Here is a 22,883-nt window from a genome sequence, read left to right as displayed (position 1 = left end):
GTCCTAGAGCATGGTGGGTGGTCCTAGAGCATGTTGGGTGGTCCTAGACCATGGTGGGTGATCCTAGACCATGGTGGGTGATCCTAGAGCATGGTGGGTGGTCCTAGAGCATGGTGGGTGGTCCTAGACCATGGTGGGTGATCCTAGACCATGGTGGGTGGTCCTAGACCATGGTGGGTGATCCTAGACCATGGTGGGTGGTCCTAGACCATGGTGAGTGATCCTAGACCATGGTGGGTGGTCCTAGACCATGGTGGGTGATCCTAGACCATGGTGGGTGGTCCTAGACCATGGTGGGTGATCCTAGACCATGGTGGGTGGTCCTAGACCATGGTGGGTGGTCCTAGTGCATGGTGGGTGGTCCTAGAGCATGGTGGGTGGTCCTAGAGCATGGTGGGTGGTCCTAGAGCATGGTGGGTGGTCCTAGAGCATGGTGGGTGGTCCTAGAGCATGGTGGGTGGTCCTAGAGCATGGTGGGTGGTCCTAGAGCATGGTGGGTGGTCCTAGAGCATGGTGGGTGGTCCTAGAGCATGGTGGGTGGTCCTAGAGCATGGTGGGTGGTCCTAGAGCATGGCGGGTGGGAATTCCGTTGGGTACATGGTACCTGTCTCTTGAACTAAGTGTTTGTGTGCGATACCAATTTTTATATCATGATAGCATTGTGAGATATCATATCATAAAAAAGCGTATCATTGGGTTTTCCTGTCTCAAGGTTAACGCGAGTGAAAATGCGAGGGTTCGATTCCAGGTTGGTTATTGTGCGGTCGTCGGTCACTGTGAGAGGTAAGTCTGCTCCCATCCACCTCCTGAGCTCTGTAACGATGACTGTAACTGCTCGACTCTGATTTCTAGACATTGTCTGTTAGTTCGGGAACACGCAGTGTTAGTTTAGTTCATTTATTATGCACCCCATACCCATCTTGTGGGCGATAATGGAAAGGGTTACAGAGGCACATAATGGGCTCAGGGACTGAACCCCACAATTCATTTAGCTAAGCAAGTTACAATCGTGATGAGCTAGTTACAAAATTCAATATAAGTCATCACATCAACAATGGGTTCGAGATCGACCTCAAGTACAGGTTCTAAATTAAGCAACTGACATATGTGGAGAGCTAGTGTCACAATTGATATGTTTGTCCTGCACACCGCCCCCCATCCAGTGGGCAGCGGTGGATAGGTTACACCGCCCCCCATCCAGTGGGCAGCGGTGGATAGGTTACACCGCCCCCCATCCAGTGGGCAGCGGTGGATAGGTTACAATCACTTAGTTACTACCTACAGTTAGCAAACTGGGGATATTTGGCTAAAATTTCTGGTAGCAGATCATTTTGAATGAAATATTTACACATCGTTGGAACATTGGCTATAGAATTGTCTCTAAATTCACGTATCTTTTCGCACTCCATCACATAGTGACGGAGGGTGTGCGAATAATTTTGTTGACACAGTTTACATTTGGTCAGGTCTACATCAGCAGATAATGAGAATTCCCAGAGATACTTGTAACCGAGCAGTAGTAACATCTAGAAGTCTGCTGATTTTATTGGATGATCCATAGATGTGTGGCGAAACAATGGGCAGAGTTTCTTTCACTCTATGCCCCTATTACCTAGCAGTAAAATAGGTACCTGGGTGTTAGTCAGCTATCACGGGCTGCTTCCTCGGGGTGGAGGCCTGGTCGAGGACCGGGCCGCGGGGATACTAAAAAGCCCCGAAATCATCTCAAGATAACCTCCTCTTGCATGATAGTATGATGATAGATGGAATTACTGGTGTCAATTTCACTTTGCCTCAGATCTACAAGATCTTGTTGAAGTTCTCGGTGTACTGCTGCTCTCAAATTGCTCATTGACAATCCAAGGTTACACTCAACGGCTCCTTTAAAGGCAGATTCTTTGGCTAACTTATCAGCTCTATCATGCATTCGGAGGCCAACATGAGATGGAGACCACATGAAATGGACTCTGTTATCATCCTTAATAATTTTGTTGTATTTGTGTCTAGCTTCGGACACGAGCATGTTACAGTTATGTCTTAAAGAGTTGAGAGCATTTAATTAATTTATTTTATTTATTTATTTATTTATTTATATACAAGAAGGTACATTGAGGGTTAACAGAGAATATAGAAATTAAGTTGATTTTACATTCTTGTAAAGCCACTAGCACGCATAGCGTTTCGGGCAAGTCCTTAAACTAACAGAAAATTTTTAGATAATTAACAGTAAAATTGACAAAAAAATTTACAGGTACTTTATAGCTTTACATTACAGGTACAGATAATTTACGTAGATTAATTATAGTAAGATTGACAACAAATGTTTACAGGTCCATTGTAAGAAATTATAACACAAGCAAATTAAAATATTACACAATAATAACAATACACAATAATGAACAAGGATTACTAGGTACATGAGGATAACATTTCAGGGTTATACATTGGTTCACTGAAGCACAATATGAGGATCATGTCAAGGAATAATGCAGTATTCCCTCTCCAAATATAACTTCTTTTATTCTTCCTTCAAATAGACAGTACGTTTTAATACTAAATGTAATAAGTACATTCCTAACTGTCTGCTTAATACATAAACATACCTAATTATGCCCTTACATTTATCTTCCTATATGTTCACCTAATTTTGTATTAATATACTTTAAATTTTTAAGTTAAAGTTTTCATGTTTAATTGTTTATACACAAGTTTTCAATATAAAGAATTTGCTTTTCAGTTTTATAAAACAAAAGAGATTTTATACAAAATATGAAAATACACTGAGTTTCTTTATAATTTATTGAAAGACTTTAGTTTTGTTTTATAAAATTGTAATATCAATATAGTCATATATTTAGTAGTAATAGTAATAAGCAATAAATGCTATGCTATACTTTTTGCCTTAAAATTGCACTGTATCTATTGCTACCCAATCTCCCAACCTTTATGTTCCCAATTTGAACATCTTTACCATTGTGACCATTGCTGTTTTCTTATATGTGCTGCCAATCTGCTGTATGGTGTCTATTAATCTTGTTTAAATTACTAATCAAGCTGTCAATGTAATCAATCAGAGCTTTAATATAACAATGTGCTTTAATATACTTACTTATCTCTCTCATCTCATTTTTCTCTTGCAATGTATCTTTATTATTTATCAATTCTGATAGAAATTACCTACTTAAAATTATCTGCTAGATTAAGGACCTGCCCGAAACGCTGCGCGTACTAGTGGCTTTACAAGAGTGTAAATACTGTACTATCCAATGTATTCTCACAAACCCAATGTACCTTCTTGTATATATATAAATAAATAAATAAATAAATAAATATTTACATGCTTGTTCTCCTACACTCTCAAGGTCGTCTGGGGTCGTGGTTTTCTATACAGCTTTTCAGGTAAACTTTAATATTCACAATATTTTGGTGCGATGCTGGCGATTAAGTGTATTTATGTACTATGCCGATAGTCAGGAATGTACTTATTACATTTAGTATTAAAACGTACTGTCTATTCGGAGGATGGGCTGGCACTTCCAGCTGCACCTGTGGGGCGCTGTAGGGAACCATCAATGTATATGATTTAAGAGAGAATGAACTATGGACAGAGCATCAATATGGCTTAAGGCGTTAAGCGATACATCTAACATGTATTACTAACTATCCACATCTAACATTATTACTAACTATCCACATCTAACATGTATTACTAACCATCCACATCTAACATGTATTACTAACTATCCACATCTAACATGTATTACTAACTATCCAAATCTAACATGTATTACTAACTATCCACATCTAACATGCATTACTAACCATCCACATCTAACATGTATCACCAAATCTATATCTTATAAAATTCTCAATATAATTTATCCTTTATAGCCTAGCGCTCTGTAGTTAATCATAATTGTTCTTGTAATTCTCTCACCATCAACTACTCTTAAGGCATCTCTATGGTCAACAAATATATCTCATCATCATCACAGTCATATATCAACACTTTAACAACACTCTTAATAATAATGTCACTGAGGGCACAAGAATCAATGATGTAACACTGTAAAAGTGTTTGGTTTAGTTTAATACATACATAGAGTACACGAGTCACAGACAGGGATCTGAGAGGCGCCAGTTGTCTGCCTGAGATCTCACACCTCTAAGCGTTAATGACCCCAAGACCCCAAGTCCACCTCAGGTACACACCTCTTGGTGAGTGCTCAGGTACACACCTCTTGGTGAGTGCTCAGGTACACACCTCTTGGTGAGTGCTCAGGTACACACCTCTTGGTGAGTGCTCAGGTACACACCTCTTGGTGAGTGCTCAGGTACACACCTCTTGGTGAGTGCTCAGGTACACACCTCTTGGTGAGTGCTCAGGTACACACCTCTTGGTGAGTGCTCAGGTACACACCTCTTGGTGAGTGCTCAGGTACACACCTCTTGGTGAGTGCTCAGGTACACACCTCTTGGTGAGTGCTCAGGTACACACCTCTTGGTGAGTGCTCAGGTACACTCCTCTTGGTGAATGCTCAGGTACACACCTCTTGGTGAGTGCTCAGGTACACACCTCTTGGTGAGTGCTCAGGTACACTCCTCTTGGTGAGTGCTCAGGTACACACCTCTTGGTGAGTGCTCAGGTACACACCTCTTGGTGAGTGCTCAGGTACACTCCTCTTGGTGAGTGCTCAGGTACACACCTCTTGGTGAGTGCTCAGGTACACACCTATTGGTGAGTGCTCAGGTACACTCCTCTTGGTGAGTGCTCAGGTACACACCTCTTGGTGAGTGCTCAGGTACACACCTCTTGGTGAGTGCTCAGGTACACACCTCTTGGTGAGTGCTCAGGTACACACCTCTTGGTGAGTGCTCAGGTACACACCTCTTGGTGAGTGCTCAGGTACACACCTCTTGGTGAGTGCTCAGGTACACACCTCTTGGTGAGTGCTCAGGTACACACCTCTTGGTGAGTGCTCAGGTACACACCTCTTGGTGAGTGCTCAGGTACACACCTCTTGGTGAGTGCTCAGGTACACACCTCTTGGTGAGTGCTCAGGTACACTCCTCTTGGTGAGTGCTCAGGTACACACCTCTTGGTGAGTGCTCAGGTACACACCTCTTGGTGAGTGCTCAGGTACACACCTCTTGGTGAGTGCTCAGGTACACACCTCTTGGTGAGTGCTCAGGTACACACCTCTTGGTGAGTGCTCAGGTACACACCTCTTGGTGAGTGCTCAGGTACACTCCTCTTGGTGAGTGCTCAGGTACACACCTCTTGGTGAGTGCTCAGGTACACACCTCTTGGTGAGTGCTCAGGTACACTCCTCTTGGTGAGTGCTCAGGTACACACCTCTTGGTGAGTGCTCAGGTACACACCTCTTGGTGAGTGCTCAGGTACACTCCTCTTGGTGAGTGCTCAGGTACACACCTCTTGGTGACTGCTGAGGTACACACCTCTTGGTGAGTGCTCAGGTACACACCTCTTGGTGAGTGCTCAGGTACACACCTCTTGGTGACTGCTGAGGTACACACCTCTTGGTGAGTGCTCAGGTACACACCTCTTGGTGAGTGCTCAGGTACACACCTCTTGGTGAGTGCTCAGGTACACTCCTCTTGGTGAGTGCTCAGGTACACACCTCTTGGTGAGTGCTCAGGTACACACCTCTTGGTGAGTGCTCAGGTGCACACCTCTTGGTGAGTGCTCAGGTACACACCTCTTGGTGAGTGCTCAGGTACACTCCTCTTGGTGAGTGCTCAGGTACACACCTCTTGGTGAGTGCTCAGGTACACACCTCTTGGTGAGTGCTCAGGTGCACACCTCTTGGTGAGTGCTCAGGTACACTTCTCTTGGTGAGTGCTCAGGTACACTTCTCTTGGTGAGTGCTCAGGTACACTCCTCTTGGTGAGTGCTCAGGTACACTCCTCTTGGTGAGTGCTCAGGTACACACCTCTTGGTGAGTGCTCAGGTACACACACACCTCTTGGTGAGTGCTCAGGTACACTCCTCTTGGTGAGTGCTCAGGTACACTCCTCTTGGTGAGTGCTCAGGTACACTCCTCTTGGTGAGTGCTCAGGTACACTACTCTTGGTGAGTGCTCAGGTACACACACACCTCTTGGTGAGTGCTCAGGTACACTCCTCTTGGTGAGTGCTCAGGTACACTCCTCTTGGTGAGTGCTCAGGTACACACCTCTTGGTGAGTGCTCAGGTACACACCTCTTGGTGAGTGCTCAGGTACACACCTCTTGGTGAGTGCTCAGGTACACTCCTCTTGGTGAGTGCTCAGGTACACACCTCTTGGTGAGTGCTCAGGTACACCCCTCTTGGTGAGTGCTCAGGTACACACCTCTTGGTGAGTGCTCAGGTACACACCTCTTGGTGAGTGCTCAGGTACACACCTCTTGGTGAGTGCTCAGGTACACTCCTCTTGGTGAGTGCTCAGGTACACACCTCTTGGTGAGTGCTCAGGTACACTCCTCTTGGTGAGTGCTCAGGTACACACCTCTTGGTGAGTGCTCAGGTACACCCCTCTTGGTGAGTGCTCAGGTACACACCTCTTGGTGAGTGCTCAGGTACACACCTCTTGGTGAGTGCTCAGGTACACACCTCTTGGTGAGTGCTCAGGTACACACCTCTTGGTGAGTGCTCCGGTACACTCCTCTTGGTGACCTCTGTCATGTTGTTGACAATGTTGAGGTTAAACCCATTTACATCAACAGATAACGAGTGAAGGGAAGATGGCGACCTTTCTACATCTACGAGGAGCCATGGCGCAGGGTAGAGTGTTGCGTCAGACCAGTAGCGTGTTCCGGCCGGGGCAGCAGCTTGCACAGATGCACCGGTCAACACCTGTGATGGTCCTCTCAACACCTGCTACCGGTACTCGCCTCGACTCCATCCCGTACGTTATTAATATCATTTATCATATAACTATAAACTAAGTCATTTTGTAAGAACTTTATATATTTATATTAAAAATATATATAAACATATGTATATTTTATATAAAATTATGTTTAGTAACAAAAGATTAGCGTAATTTATTATTTACTGTTTTATTATTTTTTATTATTTATTTACTTATATAAAAAAGATGTATTGCTAATTATTATTTGTGAAATGTTGCTATGTCATAGATGATGATTGTGATCCTGGACACTGGTTGTGTCTCCAGGTACACAACCAGGCAAGGTACACAACCAGGCAAGGTACACAACCAGGCAAGGTACACAACCAGGCAAGGTACACAACCAGGCAAGGTACACAACCAGGCAAGGTACACAACCAGGCAAGGTACACAACCAGGCAAGGTACACAACCAGGCAAGGTACACAACCAGGCAAGGTACACAACCAGGCAAGGTGCACAACCAGGCAAGGTACACAACCAGGCAAGGTACACAACCAGGCAAGGTACACAACCAGGCAAGGTACACAACCAGGCAAGGTACACAACCAGGCAAGGTACACAACCAGGCAAGGTACACAACCAGGCAAGGTACACAACCAGGCAAGGTACAACACAACCAGGCAAGGTACACAACCAGGCAAGGTACACAACCAGGCAAGGTACAACACAACCAGGCAAGGTACACAACCAGGCAAGGTACACAACCAGGCAAGGTACACAACCAGGCAAGGTACAACACAACCAGGCAAGGTACAACACACACAGGCAAGGTACACAACCAGGCAAGATACACAACCAGGCAAGGTACAACACAACCAGGCAAGGTACAACACAACCAGGCAAGGTACACAACCAGGCAAGGTACACAACCAGGCAAGGTACACAACCAGGCAAGGTACACAACCAGGCAAGGTACAACACAACCAGGCAAGGTACACAACCAGGCAAGGTACACAACCAGGCAAGGTACACAACCAGGCAAGGTACACAACCAGGCAAGGTACACAACCAGGCAAGGTACACAACCAGGCAAGGTACAACACAACCAGGCAAGGTACAACACAACCAGGCAAGGTACACAACCAGGCAAGGTACACAACCAGGCAAGGTACACAACCAGGCAAGGTACAACACAACCAGGCAAGGTACACAACCAGGCAAGGTACAACACAACCAGGCAAGGTACACAACCAGGCAAGGTACACAACCAGGCAAGGTACACAACCAGGCAAGGTACAACACAACCAGGCAAGGTACAACACAACCAGGCAAGGTACACAACCAGGCAAGGTACACAACCAGGCAAGGTACACAACCAGGCAAGGTACAACACAACCAGGCAAGGTACACAACCAGGCAAGGTACACAACCAGGCAAGGTACACAACCAGGCAAGGTACACAACCAGGCAAGGTACACAACCAGGCAAGGTACACAACCAGGCAAGGTACACAACCAGGCAAGGTACACAACCAGGCGAGGTACACAACCAGGCAAGGTACACAACCAGGCGAGGTACAACACAACCAGGCAAGGTACACAACCAGGCGAGGTACACAACCAGGCGAGGTACAACACAACCAGGCAAGGTACACAACCAGGCGAGGTACACAACCAGGCAAGGTACACAACCAGGCAAGGTACACAACCAGGCGAGGTACAACACAACCAGGCAAGGTACACAACCAGGCGAGGTACACAACCAGGCAAGGTACACAACCAGGCAAGGTACACAACCAGGCAAGGTACACAACCAGGCAAGGTACACAACCAGGCGAGGTACAACACAACCAGGCAAGGTACACAACCAGGCGAGGTACACAACCAGGCAAGGTACACAACCAGGCAAGGTACAACACAACCAGGCAAGGTACAACACAACCAGGCGAGGTACACAACCAGGCGAGGTACACAACCAGGCAAGGTACACAACCAGGAAAGGTACACAACCAGGCAAGGTACACAACCAGGCAAGGTACAACACAACCAGGCAAGGTACAACACAACCAGGCAAGGTACAACACAACCAGGCAAGGTACACAACCAGGCAAGGTACACCACAACCAGGCAAGGTACACAACCAGGCAAGGTACAACACAACCAGGCAAGGTACACAACCAGGCAAGGTACAACACAACCAGGCAAGGTACAACACAACCAGGCAAGGTACACAACCAGGCAAGGTACACAACCAGGCAAGGTACACAACCAGGCAAGGTACAACACAACCAGGCAAGGTACAACACAACCAGGCAAGGTACAACACAACCAGGCAAGGTACACAACCAGGCAAGGTACACAACCAGGCAAGGTACACAACCAGGCAAGGTACAACACAACCAGGCAAGGTACACAACCAGGCAAGGTACACAACCAGGCAAGGTACACAACCAGGCAAGGTACAACACAACCAGGCAAGGTACACAACCAGGCAAGGTACACAACCAGGCAAGGTACACAACCAGGCAAGGTACACAACCAGGCAAGGTACACAACCAGGCAAGGTACACAACCAGGCAAGGTACACAACCAGGCAAGGTACACAACCAGGCGAGGTACAACACAACCAGGCAAGGTACACAACCAGGCGAGGTACACAACCAGGCAAGGTACACAACCAGGCAAGGTACAACACAACCAGGCAAGGTACAACACAACCAGGCGAGGTACACAACCAGGCGAGGTACACAACCAGGCAAGGTACACAACCAGGAAAGGTACACAACCAGGCAAGGTACACAACCAGGCAAGGTACAACACAACCAGGCAAGGTACAACACAACCAGGCAAGGTACAACACAACCAGGCAAGGTACACAACCAGGCAAGGTACACCACAACCAGGCAAGGTACACAACCAGGCAAGGTACAACACAACCAGGCAAGGTACAACACAACCAGGCAAGGTACACAACCAGGCAAGGTACACAACCAGGCAAGGTACAACACAACCAGGCAAGGTACAACACAACCAGGCAAGGTACACAACCAGGCAAGGTACACAACCAGGCAAGGTACACAACCAGGCAAGGTACAACACAACCAGGCAAGGTACAACACAACCAGGCAAGGTACACAACCAGGCAAGGTACACAACCAGGCAAGGTACAACACAACCAGGCAAGGTACAACACAACCAGGCAAGGTACACAACCAGGCAAGGTACACAACCAGGCAAGGTACACAACCAGGCAAGGTACAACACAACCAGGCAAGGTACACAACCAGGCAAGGTACACAACCAGGCAAGGTACACAACCAGGCAAGGTACACAACCAGGCAAGGTACACAACCAGGCAAGGTACAACACAACCAGGATGACAACCAAGGTTGTTATCCCTACTGTCCGATGACATTAACAGTTAGTTTTAGTTTTCCCTATAAATTTCAATCGTTCTGTTTTCAATGACTGCATATTTAATCCCATTTTCAATGATTGAGTATTAATTTCCATTTTCAATGATTGCATATTTATTTCCATTTTCAAATCTTTACACAAAGAAATCACAATAGCGTGATGCATCAAATGGACAAATCTACAAGGGCCATCATTTGTTCATTTGATGCATCACGCTATTGTGATTCTGTATGTAATGAAGTGAGGGTGAAGAGGTAGAACGGCCTATTGACATAGCTCGAGTGCAGGGGGGAGTTGTGTAAACCCTGGTTTGTGTCTCGGAGAGGCTGCAGGATCCAGTAAGTTCAGTAGAACTTCGGTTTCAACTCTTTTTGACCATGTCGTAGCTCAGTCGATTAAGGCATCGTCTGGGATGCTCCCGAACGTAGGTTCGAATCCTCGTCACGGCCCTTGTGGATTTGTTCATTTTCAAATCTTGTTTATTTCTGCCAAATAGCTAGTTAAAGATTATTTATTGAGTATAAAAATGAATGAAGAATCAATCAGGGCTCACTGAGGGGAGAGAGAGAGGAGAACTCATAACCTGGAGGTCAGAGTAGGAGGTAGAGAAGACCTCAGAGGTAGAAAGGAGAGCTGGAGGTTACAGAGAGGTCAAGAGAGAACATTTCAAAATCTGAGTAAAATATGAACAAAATATGGCTGTCTTTGTCACTGGAAGAGTGTGCCCGGTTCTTGTTATCATATGTTATCTATATGTACATTTGGTGGTATTAAGGCTATTAATAAGATTATGCTACCCAAGGTCACAGCCTAACAAGTTTTCGTCTTATGTTCCATGTATGTTTAAGAATGTAAGAATGTTACCAGACTTTAATTACCATATATTTTGAATGTTAAAACTGGTTCTCCTTGCCTTAGAAATAACTTTTTTAAGATTTTTTTTCAATAAGGGTGATAATCTTTCTATGTTTGATAAGACCTTAGCCCAACCACTTGAGGTGGACGGTAGAGCGACGATCTCGCTTCTTGCAGGTCGGCGTTCAATCCCCGACCGTCCAAGTTTCTTGGCACCATTCCTTCCCTCCGTCCCATCCCAAATCCCGACCTCTCCCCAGTGCTATATAGTTGTAATGACTCCTGATAGTTCCTTCCTTGATAAGAGCTGAGATAAGAGTCAAGAACGACGTGTTCCCACAGACGTGAGAGTCCCGAGGTCACTTGGTTCCACCCAGGCGACTACAGAGTCGCGCCCATGATAGAAAACAACAAGCGAGGAGACATGATCATTGGCCTCACCCTGGTCTTCAACTCTGACAAGCCATTGGACCAGGAACTGGTTTATGAAGCTCTTACACACTTGTACAAGTAAGCTTTCCGTAATGTGTATGTATATATATATATAAAGGGTACCACCTTTGTTGCAATTGTAGGAGGGTTCATAGCCTCGAAGAAGAGAATATAAGGTATTCAGGGAAGACCTTGTAGATTCTCCTTGAACCCTGAGTATTTTCATCTCCTATCACTCCTAATTTTTTTATTATTTTATATAATAAGATTTATTTATTTTATTACATTGTGTTACGATTTACAGAAAACACACATATATGGAAATCACTGTTCGAAGACCTCTTCCACCTCTTAGAGTTAGAGTTAGATTTTTGTATTCAGGTAAAGGTACATCCATTGAGTTACAAACATAATGTTGGATTTAAAGAAAGAGGTCGTACATATAATACCTAAAGCCACTAGTACGTATAGCGTTTACGGCAAGGTGAGGTGGGGAAATTTTTTTTAGACTAAAACTTAATAGTAATTCAGCTTAAAGTATAAATTGTGTTGAAAAAATAAAAAATAAAATAAGGGAGGAACAAGGGAGAGAATAGCAATTATACAAGTTGGTCAACAAACAGCATTGATTACAATAATAATACATGGGTTGACATTTAGGGGTAAGGTGGGTTACATGGAGTTTATTAGGTAGTATTTAGTTTTATTGTTGACCTCTAACTCCCCCTTGCCACTTCGGGGGGGGGGGGGGTATAGGGTGATTATGTAGCTTCAGGGCACCAATCCCCCAGCCACAGAGCGAGAAGGCGCCCCTAAGCTTAAACTGGTTGAGAGAGGTACAGTCTTTAACATGGTTGGGAAGGTCATTCCACATTCTGGGTCCCTGGATTTGTAGAGCATTTCTAGTTTGGTTAAGTCGTACTCTTGGAATATCAAATAGGTATTTGTTCCTGGTGTGATGCTCATGAGTTCTGTTACAACCTTCTAAGAAGCTTTTAATTTCATGATTCACATTACGGTTCAGAGTTTTAAATATATAGAGTACACATGAGAGAATGTGCAGTGACTTAATATCTAACATATTCAGAGATTTGAGTAGGGGTACCGAGTGATGTCTGGGGCCAGAGTTGGATATTGTCCTAATAGCAGCTTTGTGTTGAGTAATTAGAGGACGTGAATGATTTTGGGTAGTAGAACCCCAAGCACAAATACCATAGTTGAGATATGGATAGATGAGGGAGTAATAGAGAGTCACCAGGGCAGGGCGAGGTACTCGCCTGCGTATCTGTGGTACGCAGGCGATGAGTCACAATAACGTGGCTGAAGTATGTTGACCAGACCACACACTAGAAGGTGAAGGGACGACCACATTTCGTCGTCGTTTCTTCTGTCATGTGAGGGATTCTAATCATCCCATTGATTGGTCTTCCTCCAAAATAATCTTTCCTGCCTCTACTCTACACAGACGCCGTCTTGCTGAATCGGCTCTAATACACAATGTACCCAACATGAACTTGAGTCCTGGCTTTGTTGCTGTGGACTCTTCCCTTTCACAGTATATACTCAAATGCTCTAATCTTTCTAACAAACGTGACCTAACATAAGCTTACCCTTCCATTTATCTTTCTTTCTTTCTATTTCCTTTTCTTTCTCTCTTTTTCTGTTCATTGTTTTCTTTACGTTCCCTTACTATCCTCTTCTTATTCCTATTACTATTTCCTTCACATTCAGTGGTTATAATGGGAGCTGCCTCGTATGGGCCAATAGGCCCTCTGCAGTTCTTATTCCTTCTACTATCCCCTCTACTACACTTTGCTCCTCACCTCTCTCTAACCTATTTATTGCCTGCATCTACTTCCTCATCACGACCCATCTGGTCACCACTTGGTCCGGGAGACATCTCCCGTCACGCAGGGTGCAGTTGCGCCTCCACAGATCTCACGTATCATCTATTGATACTGGTGATGGCTCAAAAGGGCCACCACTTACGAGCTATTCATGCCCGTGCCACCTTTTGGGTGGCTTAATCTTCATCAATCAATCAATCTTCCTCATCACACACACGGGATGCATCTCCCGTCACGCAGGGTGCAGTCGCACCTCCACAGATCTCAAGTATCAGCTCTTGATACTGGTAATGGCTGAAAAGGGCCACCACTTACGGGCTATTCATGCCCGTGCCACCTCTTGGGTGGCTTAATCTTCATCAATCAATCAATCTTCCTCATCACACACACGGGATGCATCTCCCGTCACGCAGGGTGCAGTCGCACCTCCACAGATCTCAAGTATCAGCTCTTGATACTGGTAATGGCTGAAAAGGGCCACCACTTACGGGCTATTCATGCCCGTGCCACCTCTTGGGTGGCTTAATCTTCATCAATCAATCAATTCCTCATCACGACCCATCTGGTCACCACTTGGTCCGGGAGACATCTCCCGTCACGCAGGGTGCAGTCGCACCTCCACAGATCTCCAGTATCATCTATTGATACTGGTGATGGCTCAAAAGGGCCACCACTTACGAGCTATTCATGCCCGTGCCACCTTTTGGGTGGCTTAATCTTTATCAATCATTAATCTTCCTCATTACAATCGACTTGAGAATGGTCCAGGACGGACGAGAAACGTCGTCGTCCCCTCACCTTCTAGTGTGTGGTCTGGTCAACATATGTGTTAATAACTTGAACCATGGGTTATCAGCGTAGCGCTTGAAGTCGGAACAAGGGGCGGCAGCTCGTTTAAGGTGCTCCATGTGGTTATGTAATTGTTGCATGGCCCGTGTGGGAGACACCCATGATGACGTCGCTCCACTCAGCTGAGATGGTGTGTTCCTGTTGCCGAGGGGAGGGTCTTAAATCCTCCCCGGCCAGTTTACGAACCCATGACAAAGCGCTCGCGTAACGCCAGGCGAGTGTCTTACCACTACACCACGGACTTTTTCATTTATTTATTGTATTTATTCATTACAAACGTATTGTCAGAAAGCTTGGGGTAATTAGACGGACCCAGTATGCCTGGCTGGTTGGGTTATTCCTCATAGGTGTGCTATCTTTATTTATAGCATATTATCGTAAGTGCTTCTCTTTATCTAGATGTCTTAACTATTTTCCCTCTGGAGTGTTCTCAGCGCTTATCTGGACGATCTTATTTACTATCTTGATTGTTGATACGGGTTTTCCCAAATTCTAAGCATGACTCAAACTTGCGACAGATAGTGTGTGTCCTTGGGCATTTTGACACTAGCTCTCCACATATGTCAGTTCCTTAATTTAGAACCTGTACTTGAGGTCGATCTTGAACCCATCTTGAGTTTATCTTGAGATGATTTCGGGGCTTTTAGTGCCTCCGCGGCCCGGTCCTCGACCAGGCCTCCACCCCCAGGAAGCAGCCCGTGACAGCTGACTAACACCCAGGTACCTATTTTACTGCTAGGTAACAGGGGCATAGAGTGAAAGAAACTCTGCCCATTGTTTCTCGCCGGCGCCTGGGATCGAACCCAGGACCACAGGATCACAAGTCCAGCGTGCTGTCCGCTCGGCCGATTGTTGATGTAATAATAATAATAATAATAATAACAATAATAATAATTTTTATTTAGGTAAAGGTACATACATAAAGAGATTTTACAATGTTTGTTGGCTTTATAGGTAGAGCTAGTACATACAATGCCTAAAGCCACTATTACGCAAAGCGTTTCGGATGTGACGACTTATATTGAATTTTGTAACTAGCTCATCACGATTTATCTTGCCCGAAACGCATTGCGTAATAGTGGCTTTAGGCATTGTATGTACTAGCTCTATCTATATATCAATCCATTAATGTATCATCACTTGTATGTATATACCTTACCTGAATAAACATATTTATTTATTTATTTATTTATTTATTTATATATATACAAGAAGGTACATTGGGTTTGTGAGAATACATTGGATAGTACAGTATTTACATTCTTGTAAAGCCACTAGTACGCACAGCGTTTCGGGCAGGTCCTTAATCTAACAGATAATTTTAAGTAGGTAATTTCCAGCATAATTGATAAATGATAAAGATACATTGCAAGAGAAAATGAGATGAGAGAGCTTAGTAAGTATATTAAAGCACATTGTTATATTAAAGCTCTGATTAATTACATTGACAGCTTAATTAGTAATTTAAAACAAGATTAATAGACACCATACAGCAGATTGACGATTGTAACTTGCTTAGCTAAATGAATTGTGTGGTTCAGTCCCTGAGCCCATTATGTGCCTCTGTAACCCTTTCCACTACCGCCCACAAGATGGGTATGGGGGGCATAATAAATGAACTAAACTTGGACATCAGGCATGGCATCAAGTTCAATATAAATTCAAATTCAAATTTTTATTCGGGTAAAAGTACATATATAGAAGATGAGTTAGTTTAGTTCATTTATTATGCCCCCCATACCCATCTTGTGGGCGGTAGTGGAAAGGGTTACATAGGCACATAATGGGCTCAGGGACTGAACCCCACAATTCATTTAGCTAAGCAAGTTACAATCGTGATGAGCTAGTTACAAAATTCAATATAAGTCGTCACATCAACAATGGGTTCGAGATCGACACAAACATAATGTTGGATTTATTGATAGAGGAAGTACATACAATACCTAAAGCCACTAGTACGCATAGCCTTTCGGGCAAGGTGTTGGAAAAAAACACTTAGATTAAAACTTAATAGTAAATGAGATTAAAGTATAAATTGTGTTGAAAAAAGGAGTAAAAAAAGGGGGGGAGGACATGGCAGAAATCAGCAATTGTACAAGTTGGTCAACAAACAGCATTGTTTAAAATAGCAAGACATGGGTTGACATTTAGGGGGTGAGGTAGGTTACATGGAGTTTAGTACTGCTTAGTTTTACTCTTAAACTGGTTACTATCATTTGTTCCCCATCCACCCTTGTCCGTGTGGGAATTACTTTGTGGATAGGAATAGTGCTAAGCTCTTGGGTTTGATCTCTGACGCCTCCTTAATTGTACGTCAAAGCTAGACAATGGCTTTCTTTTATATTCATAGACTTTATTCTAGACCCTTCACTTGGACACTTTGCATTATATAGGATTTTGCCGCAGTTCTGGTCGCTTTTGTTATATCTCGAAATAAATTTTCCATCACTACACAATCATCATGATTTGTATGACTTTCATTAGTTTACAGTGTCCATACAACACCGCCATTTCATCTTTACTCTCTTGCAATGCAAGACTGACCTGTTTGGAGAGAGCTCTCTCGGGACATGTCCGCGATGTATTTCCTTCTGGTGATCCTACCTTGGCCTCGTCTAGCGTCCTCTTTGTGAAGTTTTGTAAAGCCATGACCCACACAATGAAACATTTTACTCCACGACCTCTCCAACTGTCATGAAAAGCTTTTCTTTGAAAGACTGACAGACGATTTATTTTTCATATACTGTTTTTTTTCTTACCTCGCACACTTAAAAAAATACTTCACTTTCCAGGACATATACAAAATATTACCTGGACACATGCATCAAATAAGTTTCATCAGTCATTAACGCTTCTTACTGGATATAAATAATAATAATAAGTAAATGTTTATTCAGGTAAGGTACATACATACAAGAGGTTTTACAAAAAATGATGGATTTATAGTTAGGGCTAGTAAATACAATGCCTAAAGCCACTATTACGCAAAGCGTTTCGGGCAGGAAAAACATTAAAGACTAAAACTTAATACTATCCTTTTTTGCTGCCAGAAGATTTGATGAACTGAAACCAATTAATAATCTTTTTGTGGTTTTCAGCAAGACGAAGGCGCTGAGGACCTGCCTACGTCAGCATGACAACCGCTGGTGGTACTGTCATATGCCTAAACCTGTTATTGACCTTAAGGTGATTATTGCTCATGTTTATATTCCAGTTCATTCTCCTGTTTACCTAATACTTATATAGTAACGATGACGACCATAGTACATATATATGTCGCAATGCACAATTAGTTACTTTAGTTCATTAATTATGCACCCCATACCCATCTTGTGGGCGGTAGTGGAAAGGGTTACAGAGGCACATAATGGGCTCAGGGACTGAACCCCACAATTCATTTAGCTAAGCAAGTTACAATCTTGATGAGCTAGTTACAAAATTCAGTACAAGTCGTCACATCAACAATGGGTTCGAGATCGACCTCAAGTACAGGTTCTAAATTAAGCAACTGACATATGTGGAGAGCTAGTGTCACAATTGATATGTTTGTCCTGCACACCGCCCCCCATCCAGTGGGCAGCGGTGGATAGGTTACACCGTCCCCCATCCAGTGGGCAGCGGTGGATAGGTTACACCGCCCCCCATCCAGTGGGCAGCGGTGGATAGGTTACACCGCCCCCCATCCAGTGGGCAGCGGTGGATAGGTTACACCGCCCCCCATCCAGTGGGCAGCGGTGGATAGGTTACACCGCCCCCCATCCAGTGGGCAGCGGTGGATAGGTTACAATCACTTAGTTACTACCTACAGTTAGCAAACTGGGGATATTTGGCCAAAATTTCTGGTAGCAGATCATTTTGAATTATATATTTACACATCGTTGAAACATTGGTTTTAAATTTGTCTCTAAATTCACGTATCTTTTCGCACTCCATCACATAGTGACGGAGGGTGTGCGAATAATTTTGTTGACACAGTTTACATTTGGTCAGTGACACAAAGATTGTCATAATGGAGCAGCCTACCCGACAAACGCTGAACGAACCTTTGTGACATTTGTCCGTTTTTCAAATTTTTTCAACTGTTTTTTTATTTTATTTGTTTTTATTTAAGAAACATGGAGCAGCCTACCTGCCGAACACGGAACGAACCTTTTTGACATTTGTTCCGTTTTTCAAAATTCTTCATTTTTTTCATTTTTTCTAAAGAAACATGGAGCAGCCTACCTGCCGAACACCGAACAAACCTTTTTGACATTTGTTCTTTCTTAAAAAAATCGTTTTTCTACAAAAAAAGTCAATGCCTCTTAACATCTTAGCATCAATAGCATCTCTAAACAAAGAAAAATAATTTATTTGCATCGTCGGAGGCGACGGAGAATGTGCGAGAAGCCCCCCGACCCCACCATGTGGTGGTGACCTTATTCAAACGAGCGGGCGCCTAACGAGACGAATTGTCGGCGATCGGAGCGTTCGTTACCCAAAATGGTCACCACTTGAGGCAGTCGTTACTCGAGGTTCTATTGTTTGTATGTATGTATGTATATGTTGTTGAATATGACCGAAAGGGTAAGATTAATGATTTAACATGAATCTTTTCAATATTTCTTATGTTTTTCTTCACTATTGAGGGTAGTTGAAAAATCAACTCTCCAAAGTTCATATTCACACTTACTTTATTTTTGGTATTACGCCTAGAAGCGTTTCGCAAGACACTTCTTTCATTCTCAAAGACAATTTTACATACTCCGTTAATGCTTACATTCGTTTTTGGGGTAAGGTGATAGGACATGAATCAATGAATACACAGAACCAAGAAAATAAAACATGCTGTGTTGTTGGACCAAGTGACCCCAACCAGTTCGGGGTCACTTGGTCAAAAGAATTGCAACCTGGAGTGCTACTGCCCTCATTAGGATCCCGAAGCTTCCCCCAGGACCAATCGGAGTTTCACACAATTCCCCCCATGCACCCAGGCTCCGTCAGCCAGAGCCCGCAGGTGTGTACTAGAAGTAGAACATCTGGTTGACAGTGCCTGGGTGCCTGGGGAAATTGTGTGAAACCTGGATTGGGCCTGGGAGAAGCTTTGGGATCTTAGTGAAGGCAGTAGCACTTTAGGTTGCAACTCTTTTTGACCATGTCATGGTACAGTTAACTAAGGTACATCTGGGAACATCCCGTGCATAGGTTCAAACCCTTATCACGGCCCTTATGGATTTGTTCATTATTATGATTTTCGTCCTTCAGGTTGTGGAAGCTGGAACAAATGCATATAAGAAAACAGAAGAACTTGTGAAGACTCCCTTCAACTTGGCTGATGGACCTTTGTGGAAGGTCCGGCTTGTCCCAAGCCCTGTAGACGCTCCCTGTCTCTGGCCGGAGGTGAAAGAGAAGTTTCCCTATCAGAATTCATTGCTGCTTAGTTTACATCACGCGTTGTTTGACGGTTTTGATATGGTGGTGCTCATTACGATGTTGCACAAGTTTCTTGATGATGTTATGAGCGGAAAGCCAATTGATGATAGGAAGATTGGTCACCTTTTAGACCACAGTCAGACATATGAAACTACACAACGAGTAAAAGAGAATCTTGAAAGTAATCCACAGAAGTTAAATTCCTTACTTAATGACAGGAAGAGTAAAGAATTCAAACCTCTCATTATGCAGGCATTTGGAGCTCCTGAGCCGTCTTCCGTAAGAACAGAATACTTCAAAGGTGCAATACTAAACCTTTCCCTGCTTCAAAATTTCCATAAGAAGTGTCACTCTGAAGGAATCACCCTGAACTCTGGGCTTGTGAGTGTAATAAACACGGCCTTGGTAGAACTGGTGAGGGAGGGCGGGCTGGTGCAGGACGAGTATACAGTCACCAGTCTTCACCCTACTGACCTCCGCCGCTACATGACAACTGACGTCAAAACTCTCCCCATGGGCTTCCATGTAGCCCCAATGTCTCAGACTATGCCAACCCCATACAATGTAAGAGATCATTTTTGGAAGTACGCAAAACAATTTGATATTGAATTCAAGAAAAATTTAGAGAATAAATTTGTATTTGAAGAGTTGATCTTGAACGGAATGATCAAACCTAATGACAAAAATTTATTGCCTATAAAATATGACTATTTGTTTACAAATATATATTCGCCAAAATATCCAAATATGGGAGTAGGCAGACATGTTCAACTTACAGAAATGAGAAATATTGTCCCCATTGACACTTCGACTGTTGGCTACGCATGTGGCTTAGCCAGTCTTCGGGACAAGGTTCGATACGAGCACTGGTATTCAACACGTGCCATGACCAGAGAAATAGCACAAAGGCAATTTGAAAAGTTATTATCAATTTTCCGTGAAATGGCCCAGTAATATCTTCACTTGGGAATTGGATGATGGGCAACTGTGTTTACTGAACCAACATACTACTTACAACCCTTCAATTAAGTTGAATTAATAATTAAGGGAACGAACGAAGGTGAAATGAATAAATAGTGACGACACCGATGAACAGGGGACGAGAAGAACGAGCGGATGTAAAGTGAATGAAAGATGAAATGAACAAACGAAATGACATAAATGAACGAAGATGAAGTGAAGGAACCTTCACTTCATCTGGAGTGAAGGTTCAATGGAGATGACGTGAACAAACGGAGATGATGTGAACGAATGGAGATGATGCAAATGAAGAGATAAAATAAACAATGATGTGAATTAGCAACTGAAGTGAAAGAATGGAAATTGAACAACCAAATATGTAATGAACAGTGATGAATGTGAACAAATGTAAATAACATGATAGGAACAACAGATGAACAAGGTGTCGCAGTAGCAGGGACCATTTGAAGTGGTTAAGATATAAGGAATAAAAGATGCCTGACAAACCATGTACTTGGAATAGTGTTGATAATCACACAACTGTAAGCAACAAGTGTCGTTCAAACAAGTGCGAACCTCACACTTCACCCAATAAATGGTGACTAGATGACAGACTGTAGAACTTAATATGCAAGTGAATATAGTTTTAAAACTTCCTTACATATATAGTGGTGTAGTTTTTAATTTTTGGGACATTTCTATATTTTCTAGTAAGGAATGAAAATGACAGAGCATAATGCCAACACATACCACATGGTAATAATTAGAATGACTGGGGGCCAAAGATGCCCCGACGAACCAATATGTTGTACAAAGTGACTCGTTCAACTTGTGAGCAAGTCCTTTGGGTTTCCTGTAATCTCATAAGTTGATGATATGAATAATCTATCTTTACATAAATGATTTATTCTCAACTATTAGTTTTAAGGTTGAATATATATGAACCATAATAGTTAGATAACGGAATAGACATTGAGTCATAATATTGAATCAAGTAATTGCCAAAAGAAGGCATCAAGCTGAGGCTAATCATACATGGAATCAGGGGAGGAAACGACCACTCTCAATACAAAAACAAATCCTGTGAGATGGGAATGTTGGATAAACTTAAAGGTAGTTATTTAGTCCGAATTGGTTTGTTTTTGTATTGAGGCTGGTATTTTCTCCCCCCGATACCATGCATGACTAACTATCCAGTGAGATGGGAATATTAGATGAACTTATTAGCTAGTTTTTTCATCTACACTGTGTAATCTTTCGTATAGTAGCAGCACATTGCTGTGTATACCTAAGCTTAATAAAAAATATATAATCAAGCCGAGGAGGCAATGTAACACCAGCAGTATTGCTGGATATTCAAAGGCGCTAAATATCACTGTGGATGCCAATATGAGAACAAAAGCACATAAAGCGAGAGATATCATATGAATCCGATTCACCAAAGATTCTATTGAGGAACAAATGACCTTGAGGGAGATTTGGAAAGCAAGATGTGCAATCATCCTGAAAATTGGGACATTCTACACAGAGATGCACGACTGTAAATCAAACAATGCAGTTTGGACAATAAGGAGCAGGATTGACACAGGTGTAGGTTAGACAAATGCTTGAGTTGTCTCATTGGCTAATAGATCTTCTGAAGCTGCCTTTGTTATGTTCTTGTTATCTATAAGAACAATTTTATATATAAGTTGTGTACTTATACTTAAGATAATTGCAATCTTCCCTTCAATTTATGATCATATACTAACAAAGCTTTATTTAAAATATTATATTAATGTTTGAATTGTCCATTAACTAAATTTTTCCAAACCTAACCAGAATATTATACTGCATAATAATATAATCTTGTATCATGATTATCTATAATAAAATTATTCACAACAGCAATAGTTTTTGCATATACCGTTAATATTCCTGTGTTGTTCTATGAATAATGGTTTGTATCAAACCATCAATGTCATTCATTTGAGAATGTGAGTGAATGTAAGGGATGAAATCGACACACGGCGATAACATTTAATTAATAATATATTTCTCATCTGGGCTATTAATCTGTTAATCAACTTGGTAGATAGTGTCACTCAACTTGACCTTGCCAGTATCACATCAGCCAAGAACTGCAGAGGGAGGGGGGGGGGGGGAAAGGGCCGGTGCGAGGTTTTTTTTGGCTCCCCCCTTCCCTGGGGATGTGCAGACAGCAGCGCGGCCATTTTTTTTTTTTTTTTTGAGATATATACAAAAGTTGTTACATTCT

The 22,883-nt window shown here is 43.1% G+C and overlaps 1 protein-coding gene across 1 annotated transcript; it reads left to right on the top strand.

The window, feature by feature from the left end:
- The first annotated feature begins 702 nt into the window (after window positions 1-702).
- On the top strand, window positions 703-22,516 carry LOC123754132 (uncharacterized). The gene is made up of 5 exons (XM_045736333.2): window positions 703-783; window positions 6,726-6,907; window positions 11,469-11,636; window positions 17,353-17,440; window positions 19,499-22,516. The coding sequence occupies exons 2-5, from the start codon at window positions 6,744-6,746 to the stop codon at window positions 20,618-20,620; spliced, it is 1,542 nt and encodes a 513-aa protein (XP_045592289.2). The 5' UTR covers window positions 703-783; window positions 6,726-6,743; the 3' UTR covers window positions 20,621-22,516.
- Window positions 22,517-22,883: the final 367 nt, after the last annotated feature.

The sequence above is a fragment of the Procambarus clarkii genome, chromosome 6, assembly GCF_040958095.1.
Source record: "Procambarus clarkii isolate CNS0578487 chromosome 6, FALCON_Pclarkii_2.0, whole genome shotgun sequence".
Classification (NCBI taxonomy): Eukaryota; Metazoa; Arthropoda; class Malacostraca; order Decapoda; family Cambaridae; genus Procambarus; species Procambarus clarkii.
This window is presented reverse-complemented; position numbering and strand designations above follow the sequence as displayed.